At 41.3% G+C, this 20248-nt stretch overlaps 1 protein-coding gene across 1 annotated transcript in view; it reads right to left on the reverse strand.

Annotated features, from left to right (window-relative positions):
• HSD17B11 (hydroxysteroid 17-beta dehydrogenase 11) overlaps positions 1 to 19436 on the reverse strand; it is a 47067-nt gene extending 27631 nt beyond the window's left edge. Inside the window, exons 1-4 of the mRNA XM_005681879.3 lie at positions 19061 to 19436; positions 8667 to 8774; positions 4494 to 4625; positions 2269 to 2375 (exon numbers count right to left, since the gene is read on the reverse strand). Of these exons, the coding sequence (XP_005681936.2) occupies positions 2269 to 2375; positions 4494 to 4625; positions 8667 to 8774; positions 19061 to 19270 (557 nt within the window). The 5' untranslated portion in view covers positions 19271 to 19436. The remainder of the gene's footprint in view (positions 1 to 2268; positions 2376 to 4493; positions 4626 to 8666; positions 8775 to 19060) is intronic.

The raw sequence follows: 20248 nt of genomic DNA on the forward strand, positions 1-20248 counted from the left end.
TTCCCTTCTCCAAGGGATCTTTCTGACCCAGGGATTGAACCCAGGTCTCCTGCATTGCAGACAGATTCTTTATCATCTGAGCTAGCAGGAAAGCCCACTAAATTTCTTCTTACTATCAATAACCTCAATTAATATTTTCTTATTCCAAATTATTCTTTTGGATAACATTCCATTACAAGCTAATGATTAGAACTCAATTTTGGCATGTCTTTCCATACTGGTAACTTTCATGCTTATAAATTGGCTATTTGAATTGACAAAATATATCAGCTAGAGTTTATAGATGAACAAAAAGAACAAACAAATTTGCAAAGTTAGTCTAACCATATCCACAGACTGGTTGGTTGTTCTTAGGCAATGGCAACAGAAGTGATTTTTATTTTGTTCTTTTGTTCATCTACATTTTCTTTCTTTCTCTGTTGGTATATATTTATTTTCTAATAGTTTTAGAAATAAATATAACCTTGACTTGAGTTTTTCTTAAAAAAGATGAAATACTGCTAAAGCAGTCACAGGACAGGCCTATCATGCCTAGACTGCATTACTGTCTCTTTTGAAGTAATTAGCCCCTAGCCGTTAAACGCTAATTCGATTTTTACGTGTATATCACTCCCCTGATGAAAGACAGTTTCAGGATCTGCTGCTAGGCTCATATGTTTATATGTCATAAGAAAATAAGTTATCCACCAGAGCCTGAAGTGAAGTGAAGTGAAAGTCATTCAGTTGTGTCTTAGTCTTTGTGACCCCATAGACTACACAGTCCATGAAATTCTCCAGGCCAGAATACTGGAGTGGGTGGCCTTTCCTTTCTCCAGGGGATCTTCCCAACTCAGGGATCGAACCCAGGTCTCCCGCATTGTGGGTGGATTCTTTACCAGGCGAACCACAAGGGAAGCCCAAGAATACTGAAGTGGGTAGCCTATGCCTTCTCCATCGGATCTTCCCAACCCAGGAATTGAACCAGGGTTTCTTGCAATTGCAGGCAGATTCTTTGCCAACTAAGCTATCAGGGAAATCCCATATTTATACACATATCTATGGCTACATTCGGAGAAGGCAATGGCACCCCACTCCAGTACTTTTGCCTGGAAAATCCCATGGACGGAGGAGCCTGGTAGGCTGCAGTCCATGGGGTCGCTAGAGTAGGACACTACTGAGCGACTTCACTTTCACTTTTCACTTTCATGCATTGGAGAAGGAAATGGCAACCCACTCCAGTGTTCTTGCCTGGAGAATCCCAGGGACGGGGAAGCCTGGTGGGCTGCCATCTATGGGGTCGCACAGAGTCGGACGTGACTGAAGCGACTTAGCAGCAGTAGCAGTATGGCTACGTTTACAATTACATCTGTGTTACTTCTAAAATTTAGATACTTAATTCCAAAAGAGCACATTTGTTTGGTGGAAAACAAATTTGAGCAATATCTATTTACCTGCACGGTCATAATTCAACATTAAAGGGTGATAATTTGCTAGCATACAGAAACAGCTAACAACTAACAGGGTGCCTGCAACCAGCAGGAAGACCACGGCTATCATGACCTCACAGATTAATTCTCCACATGGGGGAGCACACCATTACTGTGCCCTACTTGTTACAGTAACTTCTTAGTTATTATAATAGCATGGGTTTTTAGAAGAAGTATTAAAATTCACTTTTACAACCATTTCATTGTCTGGATGTTTTTAATCTGGAGTCCCAGATTATATTCTCTCTTTCTAATGGTTAGTTTCCCCAAAATTACTTTATTAAAAAGATATTAACTTTTTCATCTTGCAAAAATCCTGCCCTCGTTCTAATTCTTGCTGCTAAAAGGGATGAGAAATGCTTGAAGCACTTGGCTTCCTATTGGATAATTTCCCTGTAGCCACCTCTCAAATGGTCAGCCTAGGAGAGGATTAATGATTGATAAGGCTGTTGTGCAAGAGACTTTGTGCAATTCCATCTGCTTATTTCAGCAACACTGGAAGTCTGTGTGTTACTTGCTCAGTTGTGTCTGACTCTTTTGTGCCCCCCGTGGACTGAAGACTGCCAGGCTCCTCTGTCTATGGAATTGTCCAGGCAAGAATACTAGAGTGGGTTGCCATTCCCTTCTCCAGGGGATCTTCCCAGCCCAGAGACTGAAATGAGGTCTCTTGCACTGCAGGCAGATTCTTTACCATGTGAGACACCAGGAAAGCCTATCATTGTTAACAATAGTCTTCATTACACTCAAGAAATCACACTCAAGTTAAGCACAGGAACCAATGAAAAAACACATATTCACATACCAGTAAGCCAGTAAGAAGGGGACCCCAATATGCCCAGCTGCTGAAGCCACAGTGACAATATGGCCATGATTATTCTTCATCATCTCAGGAAGAAATGCCTTTGTAGTCTAGAAACGGTTTTATTAAGAGACAAACAATTATTTCTGATTTGCAAACCCAGTGGGAATATTTCAGAATGAAGGTGTATTTTAACATTGTTCATAACATTTCATCAATGAAAAAAACCTAGATTAATTTTCATAGGAGAAAAAAAACCAGATGTGGCAACATAATGCAGATAGGACACCCAGATTAGAAAAGCTAAATGAAACAATGAACACTGGAAGCTTTGAGAATCCATCTCAATTAAATTGTCAATTTCTTATGTCTCCAGTTCCTCCACCTTCCATCACTGATGTCTTCTCTCTTCTCATATATTGAACAAGTATAATATCTAGAGTTATGGAAAATTTTACATTTAAGGTGAAATTGTTAGAAAAGAGTTTGGTTATATCATCAAGATACTGAAGGGACAAAAATCTTACAACAGTCACTGAATGATTTTATACAATAAGTATTTATGAGCACCTACTGTATGCTGAGGATTCAGAAAAAACTACCTTTCCAGAGTGGCAGAAAGACACAAACTTTAAAGGCATAAGAATATAAAAAATGGATGTCAATAACTTGGGCTGATAAAATGAAACAATACTGCATTTTCAACAACCCCCAATATCCCTTCTTCTAAACTGAAGTAAAGTTGATTCACAATATTGTATTAGTTTCAGGTGCACAGCAAAGTGATTCAGTTTTATATATATATATATATGTATACACACTTTCATATTATTTTCCATTATGGGTTATTATGAGGTATTAAATATAATTCCCTGTGCTATACAGTAGATCCTTGTTGCTTATCTGTTTTATGCCTAGTTTTAGTTTAGTTTAGTCGCTCAGTCGTGTTCGACTCTTTGTGACCCCATGGACTGTAGCCTACCAGGCTCCTCCATCCTTGGGATTTTCCAGGCAAGAGTACTAGAGTGGGTTGCCATTTCCTTCTCCAGAGGATCTTCCCAACCTAGGGATCGAACCCGGGTCTCCCATATTGTAGGCAGACACTCTACCATCTGAGCCACCAGGGAAGTTTTATGCCTAGAAGTTTGTTAATCCCAGACTGCTAATTTGTCCCTTTCTCTTCCCTCTCCCCTTTGATAACCATAAGTTTTTCTGTGTCTGTGAGTCTGTTTCTGTTTTGTATATAGATTAATTTGTATTATTTTTCATTTTCCATATGTAAAGGGTATCATATATTTGTCTCTATCTGATCTACTTCACTAAATATATTCTCTAGGTCCATCCATGTTGTTGCAAATGGAAATATTTTATTCTTTTTATGGCTGAGTAAATTTCCATTGTATACATATTTGCTACACCTTCTAAGTCTCAATTGTGTGTTGCTGGGCACTTGGGTTGTTTCCATGTCTTGGCTATTATAAATAATGCTTCTATGAACACTGGGGTATATGTACCTTTTCAAATTAGGGTTTTCATTTTTTCTGCACATATACCTGGGAGTGGGATGCCTGGGTCATATGGTAGCTCTCTTTTTTGTTTCTTAAGGCAGTTCCATACTATTTTCTACAGTGACTATACCAATTTACATTCTGAGATTATCCATCCCAAACTCACATCCAAGAAATCTTTAAGGGGCTCTTTTATGTAATGGTTATTTGACCAACATTTAGACTCTCTCTCTCATTCTCTCTCTCTCTCACCATTTAAGATCTTGAATGGTGAAGTTCCTGATAAAGTTTGCAATTTTGGAACCAAGAAATAATATAAGGCCTGAGTCTTACAAGACTCTGAAAGGAAACAGGTAGACTGGGTTCACCTTTTATAGAATCACAGAAAGCGACTCAGATAATCTCTAATCCCTCCCTCATCTCTAGACAGATCATGCAGAAATGTAAAAATCTAGCTTGGAATTAAAACATATATAACACCTAAAGTTTATTCTTATTATTAATTCATATTATTCATAATTTTTTAGGGAAGAGAAGAATGATTGATAGGATTTGGTCATAGGATGGAAAATGATTTCTTTGTATAATGTTATTCTCGGTATCTGGAGAAAATGTCAGTATTGATTTGATTCAACCTTATGTCTGCTGAAAGCTTCACTTTAAACATAATCCTCGGGTTGCACAAAAGGGAATGTTTTTGGTAAAAGAAATCATACTTACCCAGAAATGTGCAAGGACATTAACTTCAAAAGTCTTTTCAATCTGAGGATCTTGTGTAGCAGACAAGTCTGATGTGTAGACTACACCAGCGTTATTTACTAAAATACTAACATCTCCAACTTCTGCCTTCACCTTCAAAAATAAAATTAAAATATTTGCAACATTTAGAGGTCTGGGAATAGGTCTGCATGCAATGACTCTTAACGAAGTATAACTCTTTCTATTATATGGGAGAAAAAAGTTGTTTTGTAACATATATGTCAAGCAGAGAAAAAAAAATTATTAAGTACTTAATTGCAAAATGGCCCTGCCTGTAAGTCTAATAAATAGGCAGAAATTTTCTTTTGCAATTCAGTCTCTTGACTTTGGTCTCTATTGATTAGAACCCAAGAGGCATTTGGCTAACAAAAACCTAATCAGTGACAGATAAACAACAATTCACAGTAGGGTGAGCACTTCAGTGAGAATCTGATGCCACTGATCTGATAGGAGGTGGAGTTCAGGTGGTCATGCGAGCAACGGGGAGCAGCTGTAAATACAGATGAAGCTTCACTTGCTCAACCACTGCTCACCTCCTGTGCAGCCTGGTTCCTAACAGGTCATGGACCAGTACCCACCGCCCTCGCCCCCCTCAGCCCTGCAGCAGCTGGGGGACTGAAGGAAAGGTGGTATGTAGCCCATTAAAGCCTTTCACTACGGTATGCATTTCACACGATTGCATTATTTATCCCACTGAAATCTCACCATTCTACGAAGTAGTAACTCTTATATGCTCATTTTAAAGGTCAGAAACGTGAAACATAGAAGGGCTGTTTCTTGCCCAAGGTCACGTGGATATCTAACGTCACATGGAGATGAGACTCTCCCAGATTATCTGACTTCAGAGGCCAAGATAAGCCACTTCAGACAGAAAGGAAGTCGGAGTGAAGGCCGGTCAGCACATCAGGAGGACATGAGTGTGTCGCTGCTAAATGCTCAGCAGTCAGAAATAAATTTCACCAGGTTGTATGTAAATTGCTGAGTGGTCTGGCCCTTGACAAACACTATGTGTACCTGTATGCACGTCTCTAGCACAATATAAAAACTGTTGTTCAGAATAATGCCCCTAAGTTATTGAGAAAAACAGGATATTTTGTGTGGTTGAACTGATGAAGCTGCCATTATGCCTCCAAAGTAACAGGACTCAAGGTATAACTTCATGACTTCCCTTGTGGCTCGGACAGTAAAGAATCTGCCTGAAATGTAGGAGACACAGGTTTGATCCCTGGGTCAGAAAGATACCTTGGAAAAGGAAATGGCAACCCACTCCAGTATTCTCTCCTGGGAAATCCCACGGACAGAGGAGCCTGGCGACATAGCGTCGCCGAGTCAGACATGACCAAGCACACACACATCAGGGACAAGATATAAATTACTGTTTTATATTGCCAGTGACACTCTTGACCTTATCTTCATCCTGAGCTCCTCATCATCACATAATATCCCACCCTAGGGCTTTCACATTTCTTAATAATGAAAGCAGGCTGACAGTTTAATTGTTTAGGTTGCATAAAAACCAAAAGAGCTACATTAAAAAGCCTATGCCAAAATATCTGATAATCACAACTCCATTGTGTAAACTCTGCTTAAGTATATAGTTTATTTTGGAATAATTTTAGTAAAAACACAATAATTAAAACACATGAATAGGTTCAAATAATAAAACTATCTTTTCCAGAAAGCCTTTGCCCAGATAAGTCTGGAAATGAATGTATTCCATTTTAGGTAACTAGTAAATCCCCTTGCTGCTGCTAAGTCACTTCAATCATGTCCGACTGTGTGCGACCCCATAGACGGCAGCCTTCCAGGCTCCTCTGTCCATGGGATTTTCCAGGCAAGAGCACTGGAGTGGGGTACCACTGCCTTCTCCAAGTAAATCCCCTTAACAATGGCCAATAACAAAATTACATAGATAGCACTGGTGATTCTACTAATTGGTGATTCTATTAGATTGGTGATTATATTAATACTAACAACTATTCTTACAAAGTGGCTACTAAGTGCCAAGTACTTTTCTAAGAAGTCTGCATCATTAATCCAGTTAATCCTCATAACAACCCTATGAAGTAGATACTGCTGCGATCCCCATGTTGTAACTGAGAAAAGTTAGGCAGAGGAAAAAGAAAGAAAGACCTTATATATTTAAACTGTAGGTTTGTGGATTTTTAAAAAGCCTTTTATATAATAAACCAGTGTAATAAACACATCCATTTAAAGTATATGATGAAGAAAAAAGGCACAGAGAGGTTAAGCAACTTGCTCAAAGTCGCACAGTTACTATTAATTGAAAGAGCATTCATCTATATGAAGGAGAATCACTGTTACCTTAAGTAAAACAGTCATTGTTAAATGCAGATATTTTATCTGCATTTTTAACAAATGTTTAACAGATATTTAACAAAATGCAGATATTTCTTACCTATAGGCCTTGCTCTCACTGTACCTCTTTCTGGGAAAGCCATTTCCCATCACTTGCCTGGGTAATTTCTACTTATTCTTTTGACTTAGCTTAGGTAGCACTTATAATAAAGAGGCATCCATTTGAAATTAAAAATTAAAATCTAAAAATAGAAGTTGGGATCTCCCTGTCAGTCCAGTGGCTAAGACTCCTAGCTTTCAATGCAGGGAGTATGGGTTTGTTCCCTGGTCTGGGAACTAAGATCCCACATGCCGCTCAGTGTGGCCAATAAAAAAATGAAAAGAGAAGTTAAAAAGGTTCCCAAAGCTAACATTTCCTAAACAAAGAGATTCTGAAGTCTAGTAGAATTGGAATCTTCATACTGTACTGAATCAGTACAGAGGTGAGGTCCAGGAATGTGTATTTTAAAGAATTTTCCCAGGTCCAAATGACCTTTCTACCATTACAGTAATTAGTTAACAAGGATGTGCATAAACGCATTCGGCGTAAAAGCCTAATATACGTAGCACATCTTGGTTGTATATAGAAGAGGAAAATAACGCTTTCTAGAAAAAGGATTGTTGTTGTTGTTCAGTCACTAAGTCATGTCCGACTCTGCAACCCCCATGGACTGCAGCACGCCAGACTTCCCTGACCTCCACTGTCTCCTGGAGTTTGCTCATACTCATGACCATGGAGTTGGTGATGCCATCCGACCATCTTGTGCTCTGTTGGCCCCTTCATCTTCTGCCCTCAATCTTTTCCAGCATCAGGGTCTTTTCAAATGGGTCAGCTCTTTGAATCTGGTGGCCAAAGTATTGGAGCTTCAGCTTCAGAGTCATTCCTTCCAATGACTATTCAGGGTTGATTTCCTTTAGGATTGACTGGTTTGACCTCCTTGCAGTCCAAGGGACCCTCAGGAGTCTTCTCCAGCACCACAGCTAGAAAGCATCAATTCTTTGGCACTCGGCCTTCTTTATGGCCCAACTCTCACATCTGTACGTGACTACTGGAAAAATCATAGCTCTGACTATGTTGGCAAAGTGATGTTTCTGCTTTTTAATAAGCTGTCTAGGTTTGTCATAGCTTTTTGTAGATTTACATATGATCAAAGCTTGATAAATAGTTCGGTTTATCCTAATTTACTAACCCAGTTCTTTGACTGAGCTTCAGAAGATCCTATCAGTGATTTTGCAGGTCATCAAAGATTCACCTGCAGCAGAATCAGATGGGCAAAGTGTAGGTGTGGAGGGCGCTAAACAGACAGATTCCCGGGTTCAGCCCTTGGCCAACTACAAGAAAACCTCTGGGGTACATATTTTTTAAAAATACTTCTCTATTTGGTTGCGTTGGGCCTTGGTTGCAGCACGTAGACTTTTCTCTTGTTGCCTGCTGGCTCCAGACTGCACGGCTCAGTAGTTGCAGCTCCCTGGATTAGGTGCCTCACGACATGTGGGATCTTTGTTCCCCAACCAAGGATCTAACCCGTGTCCCCTGCACTGCAAGGCAGATTCTCAACCACTGGGCCACCAGGGAAGTCCTTGGGGTGCATATTTATTTTTACCAAGTTCCCCGGAAAACTCCAGAACACACTACAGTCTGAGATGGCCAGGTGGACAACCTTGGAGGAACCACAAAACTTCTGTTTACTTTGCCTACATCATAACTGGGTCATCTCCCAAATCCTCCCCAGTTCTGGCACGATACGATTGGAACCAAATTTAAAAGAAGTTTACCTTCTTCGCAGAGCTGTAAATATCTTCTCGGTTACTGCAGTCTACCACAAAGGTATGAGCCTTCGCACCCAGTCTCTTGCATTCGGTGGCTGTTTCCTCAAGTCCATGCTGCAAAAAGCAACGAAGGGCAAGGAGAATGAGATAAATGACATGAGCAGATCATACACACAGCTGAAAACAGCTAAGGGGATTCCACTTCTCTGGTCTAGGACTGGGCAAGAATTTAACTGATGTATTTTTGACAGGGATATAGGCACACTTCACTCTCTGTACTACAACTAGTTTCTCTTATTTGGAACTGAACTGAAAGCAAGCTTTTAAAAGCAGAGAAAAGTCTTGAAATACTGAGCGTGTATGCATGAATTTCACATACTTTTTTAAAAGTAATTTTTACTGGAGTATAGCTGCTTTATGGTGTTGTGTCATGCTCTGTGACTATGTATGTGTGTATTTCATGTGCATGCTAAGTCACTTCAGTCATGTCTGACTCGTTGTGACCCCATGGACTGTAGCCTGCCAGGCTCTTCTGTCCATGGGATTCTCAAGGCAAGAATACTGGAGTGGGTTGCCATGCTCTCCTCCAGGGGATCCTCCTGACCCAGGGATCGAACCCTCACCTCCTGTGTCTCCTATTGGGAGATGAGTTCTTCACCACTAGCACCAACTGGTAAGCCCTGTGTATTCTGTATCAGGCTTTAAATAATGATATTGAGATTTCTTTCTATGTCACTAAAAACTATTCATGGATATCAACTTTCTGGCTGCAAAATACATAAATAATGAGTTAACTACAGTTCATCCATTGATTCAGTCATCCATTCCTCCAACATTTTAACTGTCACCATGCTTAGCAAAACCTGCAGACACACATATGAGTGAGATAAAGTCCAGATTTCAGCAAGCTCAGTTCACTTCAGTCGCTCAGTCATGTCCGACTCTTTGCGACCCCATGAATCGCAGCACGCCAGGCCTCCCTGTCCATCACCAACTCCTGGAGTCCACCCAAACCCATTTCCATCGAGTTGGTGATGTCATCCAACCATCTCATCCTCTGTCATCCCCTTCTCCTCCTGCCTTCAATCCGTCCCAGCATCAGGGTTTTTTTCCAGTGAGTCAACTCTTCGCATGAGGTGGCCAAAGTACTGGAGTTTCAGCTTCAGCATCAGTCCTTCCAATGAACACCCAGGACTGATCTCCTTTAGAATGGACTGGTTGGATCTCCTTGCAGTCCAAGGGACTCTCAGGAGTCTTCTCCAACACCACAGTTCAAAAGCATCAATTCTTCAGCACTCAGCTTTCTTCACAGTCCAACTCTCACATCCATACATGACCACTGGAAAAACCATAGCCTTGACTAGATGGACCTTTGTTGGCAAAGTAATATCTCTGCTTTTTAATATGCTATCTAGGTTGGTCAAAACTTTCCTTCCAAGGAGTAAACATCTTTTAATTTCATGGCTGCAATCACCATCTGCAGTGATTTTGGAGCCCCCCAAAATAAAGTCTGACACTGTTCCTACTGTTTCCCCATCTGTTTCCCATGAAGTGATGGGACCAGATGCCATGATCTTGTTTTCTGAATGTTGAGCTTTAAGCCAACTTTTTCACTCTCCACTTTCACTTTCATCAAGAGGCTTTTTAGCTCCTCTTCAAATAAGCAGGGTGACAATATACAGCCTTGACGTACTCCTTTTCCTATTTGGAACCAGTCTGTTGTTCCATGTCCAGTTCTAACTGTTGCTTCCTGATCTGCATATGTTTCTCAAGAGGCAGGTCAGGTGGTCTGATATTTCCATCTCTTTAAGAATTTTCAGTGTCGTAAACAACATAAAATAAGTATAACATTTAGGTAGTGTTAAGTTGCTCAGTCATATCCGACTCTTTGTGACCCCATGGTCTGTAGCCCACCAGGCTTCTTTGTCCATGGGATTCTCCAGGCAAGAATACTGGAGTGGGTTGCCATTCCCTTCTCTAGGGGATCTTCCCGACCCAGGGATTGAACTTGGGTCTCCTGCATTGCAAGTGGATTCTTTACCGTCTGAGCCACCAGGAAAGCCCTAATATTTAGGTAGGTCCGTATGAAATTGCTACTGCTTTGGAATAAAGGACTGAATATTGGCAGTTTCATATGGTTCAAACTAATTTATTGTGTTAAGTATAATAACATAAAGAGAGTTATGGGAAAAAGGAGGAGGAGTGTGCAATGTAATTCTAGAAGAGGCCCCTGAGCTGGTGAGGAGAGCAGGCAGGTAGAAAGAGGGGAAAGGGCATGCCAGCAGTGTAAGCACAGGGATGGCAGGAGAAAGGTCCTACAAGATAAGCACTAGCAGATTGTTTTTGTTTGGTCATAATGTTCAAGGCCAGCAAGAGTCCAGATTAAAGGGCAATAGATATCGTATTACATTTTATCCAAAAAGTTAGTGTAGAACCACTGATTAAATTACAGAATCGAATTTGTGTATTCTATTGATTACTTTTTCTAATGTATGGAGGACAGGGACCTCCCTGGTGATCCAGTGGTTAAGAATCAGCCTTGCAATGCAGGGGACAGGGGCTTGATTCCTGGTTGGGGAACGAAGATCCCACATGCGGAGAAGCAACTAAGCACGCCTGTCGCAACTACTGAACCTGTGTCCGTAAACCACAACAAAAGACCCCCCCATGATGCAACAAAGATCCCACGTGCTGCAATGAAGACACGACACAGCCAAATAAACTTGTTTAAAAAAAATGTACAGAGGACAGATTTTAGGGGTCAATACTGAAGGAAGAGAGAAAAGTTAGCAGGCAGTTTCAGAACAGATGATACAAGTTTGAATTGTGGTTCCAGTTGAAAGGGTGTAGAGAAGAAAATAATGTTTAAAATGTATCTCCAGGAGGCAAAAGCATCAGGATTTGGTGACTGGATGAAAAAGGTGGGAGGGAACCAAGGCTGATGCCCTTAATTTTCAGTTTTGGTCCTTGGCTACATGTCAGCTGGCAATCACAAGAAGAGACCAGATTTGAGACAAGCAATGATGATCTCAATTGGGGGCATTACTTTTGAACCACTTTAAATTCAGGATCAGATGGTAAGGTTCTGTTTTTTTGCCCCACCAAAAGAAGCAACTAAGTGAACTAGGATCCAAGTCCCCTGACCAGAGAAGGAATCTGTGACCCCACACTGGAAAGGCAGGGTCTTAACCACTGTACCACCAGGGAAATCCTTGTCTTTTTGTTTCTGTTTTTGCTTGTTTGTTGGCTTGCTCTTGATCCACTGTTTAACTTTTCTATGAAGAATGTCTCAAAAGACACCTTGGGGAGAGGTTCAGTCTGTGAATCCTGTATGCCCAGACTATTTTCAGCTAGTACACAAGTGCACAGGCTTACTACACTGACCCGCAGTAAATGCAGTAACAGAATTTACTACATTTTTCCATGGGGCTAATGGGTAAACAGAACACCAGTGTGCAAATTTGCTGGGAAACAGCAATTGCTCTTGCAGAAAAACCAAATTTGGACAGCTAAGGAAAGAAGTAGCAGTTTGGGCAGTGAACTTATTGGGGTAGTTAAAGGAAACAGGGTGTTTTTCCTTTGCCGAAATCTCCTATACAAGTTGTATTCAATAGTATACTGTGCTGAGGAGCGCTTACTCCCCAAGAGACATCAAGATAGCTCAGGAGGAATTCCTTGGCAGCCCAGCAGTCAACACTTGGTGCTTTCACTGCCAGGGTCCGGGTTCAATTCCTGGTCCAGGAACTAAGATCCTACGAACCAAGCAGCATAGCCAAAGGAAAAACTAACAAGCAAAAACACGGAAATATCTCAGATAACCCTTATGTTGGGCTTCCCAAATGGCTCAGTGGTAAAGAATCCTTCTGCCAATGCAGGAGATGTGAGTTTAATCCCTGGGTAGGGAAGATCTCCTGGGGAAGGAAATGGTAACCCACTCCAGTATTCCTGCTGGACAGGACGGAGCAACTAAACAACCACCCTTAGGCTCCTTTCCTGTATCTAACAGACAGCTTTTAACACTTTCTTGAAAAGTATATTTTATTAATGTGGAATATACATATGATGGAATACTATATAGCCTTCAAAAGGAATAAAATTTTGACACATGCTACAAAGGAAATAAGCCAGATACAAATGGTCATATATTATATAATTCCAGTTATCTAAGCTACCTAGAAGAGTCAAATTCAGAGAGATAGAAAGTAGAATGGTGGCTACCAGGGGCCAGGGGAGAGAGTTGTGTGTTAGTTGCTCAGTTGTGCTCGACTCTTTGCGACCCCATGGACTGCAGCCCTCTGTCCATGAGATTTTCCAGGCAAGGATACTGGAGTGGGTTGCCATTTCCTTCTCCAGGGGATCTTCCCAACCCAGGAATCGAACCTGGGTCTCCTGCACTGCAGGCAGATTCTTTACCAACTGAGCTACGGGGAGAGAGAAGTGGGAAGAATTCGTTTAATGGTAGAGTTACCATTTGGGATGATGCAAAAGTTCTAGAGATGGGCAACAGGGATCATTGCTTGATATTTATGAATGTATTAATACTTAATGCCACTGTACTTAAAATTTGCTAAAGTGAAAAAATTTATGTTATATATATATTACCACAATTTAAAAAAAGGATAAAAAGCATGTTGACTGATTTGGTGGGGATTGAGTCTTTATAAGATTCAGGGCTTATTTGGAGCAAATTTTATAATAAAATCCATTCACCATTTATTTTATTTTCAGAGATTTGCTCATTACTGGTTGGCTTTCTCTGTCAGTGGACAGAGTGTGTAGAGGCGAAAAGGTCCTTCCTTTATATCTGCAGCCTCACTTTTCCTGAATTTCCTTGGTCTTCCTCTCTTAGGGCCTAGGTCTCCTTTCCACCCCTTCTGAACTATGCAACAAATTTAAGTTCTGAATTCCTCCAGAAAAAAGTTTTAGACAGTGTCCAAGTTCATTGCATGCTCAGTCGCTAAGTCATGTCTGTCTCTTTGTGACCCCATGGATGGTAGCCCTCCAGGCTCCTCTGTCCATGGGATTTCCCAGCAAGAAGACTGGAGTGGGTTGCCATTTGCTACTCCAGGGAATCTTCCTGACCCAGGGATCAAACTCAAATCTCCCACGTCTCCTGCTCTGGCAGGTGGATTCTCTACCACTGAGCCACGTGTGAAGCCCTAATAGTAAATCGTTAATGTCGGCTGAATATTTAACTGAATAACTGACATGAACTTCTTTTGATAGTTGGGACTGATTTTTGCATCACATTCTTGTGGTATTATATGCAGGAAGATAAGAACAATAGTTTGCGGTGTAGCATTATTTGCACAGTAATGAAAAAAAAAAAGAAAACAACTCCAAATATTCATCACTGTGTGAATAGAGAAATACATTTTAGAAGATTCATACAAAGTCATATTGTACAGCATATAGAATAATCTAGAGCTAGAAATAAAAACTTAAAGACCAAAAACAGAAAAAAATAGAAAGAAAAAATATTGGGACTCTGCTGGCAGCCCAGTGGTTAAGAGTCAGTGCTTCTACTGCAGGAGGGTCAGGTTCAATCCCTGATCAGGAAACTAAGGTCCCACATAGGAAAAAAAAAAAAAAAGAAAGAAAGAAAGAAAAAATAAGCAGACTTGCAGAAAGAATGCTTTCCTCCCTTAACATTTTTCTCAGCACAGTGGAACTCCTCATCATTTTTCAGGATTTCCCTTGGTAACCTTTTTTCCCCTCATGTATTGAATTCAGTTCTCAAATTTAAATCCTGGGCTCCTCTTTAGTCTTCATGAATCACTCTTTGCCCTCTATCCCCAGTACTAAAACCTTCTGCCCATTACCTAGATCACTAACCATAATGTTTTTCTGATTCTTTCTAATACTATTTTCCAATTCTTCATTAATCCACTTCATCATTCAATAAAAAATTTTTATTGTTGTTGTTCAGTTGCTCAGTCATTTGTGAAGCTCTTGGCAACCCCATTAACTGCAGCATGCCAGGCTTCCCTGTCCTTCACTATCTCCTGGAGTTTGCTCAAACCATTTCATCTTCTGTTGCCCTCTTCTCCTGGTCTCAATTTTTCCCAGCATCAGGGTCTTTTCCAATGTGTTGGCTCTTAGCATCCGGTGGCCAAAGTACTGGAGCTTCAGCTTCAGCATAATGAATAATCAGGGGTGATTTCCATTAGGATTGACTGGTTTGATCTTGTTGCTGTCCAAGGGACTCTCAAGAGTCTTCAGGACCACAGTTCAAAAGCATCAATTTTTCGGTGTTCAACCTTCTTTACAGTCCAACTTTCACATCTGTATATGACTACTGGAAAAACTATAGCTTTGACTATACGGATCTTTGTCGGCAAAGTGATGTCTCTGCCTTTTAATACACTGTCTAATACATACTATATCTTTCCAAGCTTACCTAACCAAGTATGGGGGTGAGAATGGTCAGGAAATAATGGATTGGGACTTCCCAGGTGGTCTAGCTAAAACTCTTCACCTTCCAGTGAAGGTGGTGCAGGTTGGATCCCTGGTTGGGGAACTAAGATCCCACTTGCTGTGCAGCACAATCAAAAGAAAAAAAGAAGTATGGGATTATCTGCATAAAACAGAATGAATCATTCATGGCATTAGCCTCAGAATAAAAAAGAAGACATCCTTAATCCCTCCCTAAATTCAAATTTTTTTGTAGACTTCATGATGAATATGAAGACCTCTGTCCCTCACATTCTGAGATGGATATTGTTGGAGACTGTTGAAGAGCTGGAGATTGTTGGAGAGCTGGAGATAGTTGGAGAGTTGGAGATTGTTAGCCTTGCCACTTGAGTTAACACTTGAAATTGCCCTAGGAACAATCTTTGTTCCCTAGGTGAAAAGCAGTTGATATGGCCCCTCCCAACCCTTTCAATTGGGTCCTAAAACAATCTTAAACTCTCTTTCACATTCTTTCTCATTTTCCACAGGTCTACCAGTCCAGAGTTTTACCTCTCAGGGTTCTGCTGCCTGGCCTGCTTGAAATTTCCATCTATTCTCCTTTCCCAGTGAGCTTTAGTGGTTCTCAGACTTTCATACTTTTTAAATCTGTAAACTCCATGAAAAGTAGATGGGTGAATATACTGAACTAGGACTGCCAAAATTTTATTTAGCCAATTAAGGACATTAAAAACTAACACAGCAGCTATTTATACTTACTATCACTATAATTTCATTAAATAAATAGATATATATATAGATAGAAGGGGATGACAGAGGATGAGATGGTTGGATGGCATCATCAACTCAATGGTTATGAGTTTGAGCAAGCCCCTGGAGATGGTGAAGGAATAGGGAAGCCTGGTGAGCTGCAGTCCATGCGATTGCAAAGAGTTGGACATGACTGAGCGACTGAACAATAGATTTATATCTATATACAGAATCCACCAAAGAGTAGAAAGAACATCATCTCAAAGTAAAAGATAAATTATGTAAATTAAATGAATTTAACATAATACATGCTCCCTATATTATCCTTAATTTTCTGACCACTTCTGCTACTACCAGCTGGGTCTGACAAGCCGACATTATCTCTTACCTGAAGTGAAGTGAAAGTTGCTCAGTCGTGTCTGACTCTTTTCGATCCCATGGACTATGTAGTTCATGGAATTCTCCAGGCCAGAATCCTGGAAAGGATAGAGGTTCCCTTCTCCAGGGGATCTTCCCAACCCAGGGGATTGAACCCAGGTCTCCTACATTGCAGGTGGATTCTTTACCAGCTGAGCCACCAGGGAAGCCATCTCTTCTTACCTGGATTATCACAATAGTCTCCTATCTGCTTTCCCTGCAACCCAGCAGCCAGAGGAACCTCTTTATAGAATCTGGGTTCCAAACCCTCCACCGGCTTCCCTAGTAAAAGCTGAAGCACAAATGGCCTACAGGAACCTTCATGATTGGAGCAGCTGTTGCTTCAGTTTCTAGGCCAGAGCCATCTCACAGAAATATAGTGCGAGCCACAGATATTTAATTTTAACTGTTCTTAAATTTTTTAAATTTAGCTCATTTTATATAACTGCAACCCCATGAACTGTAGGCTACCAGGCTCCTCCATCCATAGGATTTTCTACGCAAGAGTACCGGAGTGGGTTGCCATTTCCTTCTCCAGGGGATCTTCCCGACCCAGGGATTAAACCCTAGTCTCCTGTATTACAGGCAGATTCTTTACCGTTTGAGCCACCAGGGAAGCCATGCATACCTAAAGCACATCCTAATTCTGCCAAGTCACATTTCAAACACTCAACAGCCACAAGTGGCTGGTGACTAATATTTACTATCGCACCCAAACAACAGTAGCACAGAGCTTTCTTTCACTTCTCTCCCTTCTGTGCCAAGCTTTGCCTTTGCGGATCCCTCTCTGCAGAGATAAGCCAGGGACTCACTGTACCCTCAGCCTCTTCTGACTTTGACTCAACTGCCTCCATCTTGGTGAGGCCTTCTGTATAAGATCAACACTCCCACCTCTGCCATCCCCACAGTACAAGCAGAGTCCCTATCCCCTTTCATGTTTTATTTTTCAATTATACTTGACAACATCCAACAATTACACATTTTAGTATATACTGTTTATTGTCCCTAGCTCATAACGTTTTCCTCACTGCTGTATCCTCAGTTCTGCATTAGAACAGTGTCTGGCAGATAGTAGGTGCTCAATAAATATTTGTTGAGTAATGGAGAAGGAAATGGCAACCCACTCCAGTATTCTTGCCTGTCAAATCCCAAGGACAGAGGAGCCTGGCAGGCTACAGTCCATGGAGTAGAAAGAGTCGGACACGACTTAGCGACTAAACCACCACCACCAAATGTACTTCACTCCAGATCAGAAGAAACTTTGTACAAACTAGCACCAGGCTCTGCGAGTCACGAATCTAGACGCGTAACCAAGCTCATACATCTTTGAACTTTAGCTTAAACTTCATTTTGTGATGGGATAATAATAACTAACACTTAGTGTGTTAACCACGTGGCGGACACTGCACTGCATGCTCTGTGTGAGTTATTTATTTCCCATCCCTGTAAGGAAACTACGCTTATCTTATTGCTTTTGCAGTAAAGGAACCTAAGGCTGTAGGAAGCTACCCTCAATGCGGAGTAAGTTAGCCATGAAGTGTGGAGTTCATCTGACCACACCACGCTTCCCCCCTGCTTACTGCTGTAACCACGTCCAGAGGAAGTTGGGCCTAGTTTCTACCTTTCACTGACGTGTAATTACTTATGCTTATTTCCCTACAAGATTGAGAGCAGCGGACTCTATCTCTTGCTTGCCACTGTGTTCTTAACATCTGGGCAACAGACAGTGAATGGTATCTGTTGATGGCATCTCAATTAGTCACTCACTGGGTAGCTCTCATGCATGTGTATTAAGTTGCTTCAGTTTTGCCAGACTCTTTTTGACCCTATAAACTAGCCTGCCAGGCTCTTCTGTCCATGGAATTCTCTAGGCAAGAATATTGGGATGGATTGCCATGCCCTCCTCCAAGGGATATTCCCCACTCAGGGATTGAACCCACGTCTCCCGCGGCTACTGCATTTCAGATTCTTTTCCTCTGAGTCACCAGGGAAGCCAGGTTAGCTCCCGGCCCCCTGAATTCATTTATAGCATTGGATATTGTGTAAGGGATGGTGTTTCTTGGCATCATGTGGCTCCCCCAAACCCCTTGTCCATCCAACACTGGTCAAATAATAAAAGGTAAGAGTCTAAGTCCATCTCCCTTCCTTAGAGTACACCTTTTCTGGGAATTACATTGAAAGTTGGTTTTTGTTTTTGTTCTTTTTCATTGTTTTTAACTAAAAGATGATTTAAAAAGTTCTCTTGAAAGTTACTATGACAGAGTAACGTTGCTTTCTGTTGGGTATCTTTTAAACATGCTTATCTCAGTAACCATAAGATTTTTCTCTTAATTGGTGCAAACCTCTTTTTTAATACTCTTCCTAAAACTATGACTTTTCCTACAGGATAAGATAGAGGGATCAGGGACTTTCCTGGTGGTCCAATAGTTAAGACTCCACCCTCCCGATGTAGAGGGCGCAGGTTTGATCCCTGGTTGGGGAAGATCCCACATGCTGCCCAGCAGTCAAAAAATAAAAGCCAGAGGGATTAGTGAAATCAGGTTCAAAGAGTTGGACACATCTGAGCGATTGAATTGAACTGAAGATAAATTTACAATGTCAAATTAGTGACAAGCAGTAACTGGAAATCTTACATCCTCTAGGTTCGTTTATCATGTGAACATCAACCCATTAATTGATGCATGTTTTCCCCCTTCTATAAAATGGCAATACTAGTAATTTTTTACCTACCTACTTAACAGAAATGCTGTAAGGGGCTGTTGCCAGCAAAATGCAACACAGATGAAAGGTGCTAGAAAGTGAAGCACAGGAAACACTATTACCTTATTTATATCCCACAAGACCAGCTTGCACTTAAGTTTGGCAAATTCGTAGGCAGTCTGCCTGCCAATTCCGTGTCCAGCTCCGGTAATCAGGACGATCTCTCCCGTGACTGATTTTCTCTTCTTAGGAATAAAAAGCTTCAGGAGGGACTCTACGATGCAGACGAGCAGAAAGGGCAGAAGCAGGAAGCTGGCCAGAAAGAATTGCATCCTTTTTTGTTGCTGCGAGCTTTGGGTATATTTCGTTTTACCAGTCACTCTAAATTGCTCCTGGGAGATTGTTCCGTCAAAGACTGGCGAGTACAAAAGCGAGAACAAGGAAGGGCTCCTTTATCGCAGAGAAACAAACAACTCCGAAACCGTTCCTTCCGCTGGGCTGGGCTTGGCTAGGTCTTAAGCAATTGGCTCAGGCTGCAGTGCGGAGAAAGTGCTCGCCAGCTCAGAAATCTGGGAGGGGCAAAACCCAGCCAAGAGCGAAGCTTCCGAGTTGTTGGTGCGCCTCCAGGCTCATCTTTTCCTCACTTTCTCTTGGTCTTGCGGGCCGACCTTGGAGGGTTAGTTGCCACTTATTTTGGTAAATGTGATCAATTCCTTTTAAAGTTACAAGGCTAACTGCCAGTGTCCTCAGTCCAGAGGCTTTCTTGAGACTTGACGGTTCCCCTACCCTGGTTAAGGGATGCAAATGTGGTTTCTTGTTTAAAAGGAATCTCGAGAGAAGACCGGTTGTTGTCGCTGGCTGAGAAAAGGACGCTATACCAGATTTCAGTTTGAGCTCTGCACAGGTTTCTGGAGGACAAGGAGGTTTTGTCCTTTCAAGGGCGGCAATAACCAAGCCGCAGGGAAATTCTGATCATATCCGGGGAGACTGCTTCCACAAGGAAGGATTTGGATAAGTTTTTTTTTTTTTCACTCCATCTGTTAGAACTTGCAAAAAAACATATATTACACTTTAGTTATTGTATCTTTATCCAGGTTAAAAACATCATTGCCCCCCAGATAAATAACAAAGTGGGAAGATCACCTTGCCTAAAGATTACCTATGTAATCTTGTTTAGTAGCTGATGTGTGTGAGTATTCAATATATAAGTGGTGATTTAAACAAAAAATCTTACATATTGTTTATTGAAATAAAAGACCCAAACTCTGGTCTCGTGTGAAGGAAGAGCTTAATAAATGTCCCTTATGTGT

The sequence above is a fragment of the Capra hircus genome, chromosome 6, assembly GCF_001704415.2.
Source record: "Capra hircus breed San Clemente chromosome 6, ASM170441v1, whole genome shotgun sequence".
Classification (NCBI taxonomy): Eukaryota; Metazoa; Chordata; class Mammalia; order Artiodactyla; family Bovidae; genus Capra; species Capra hircus.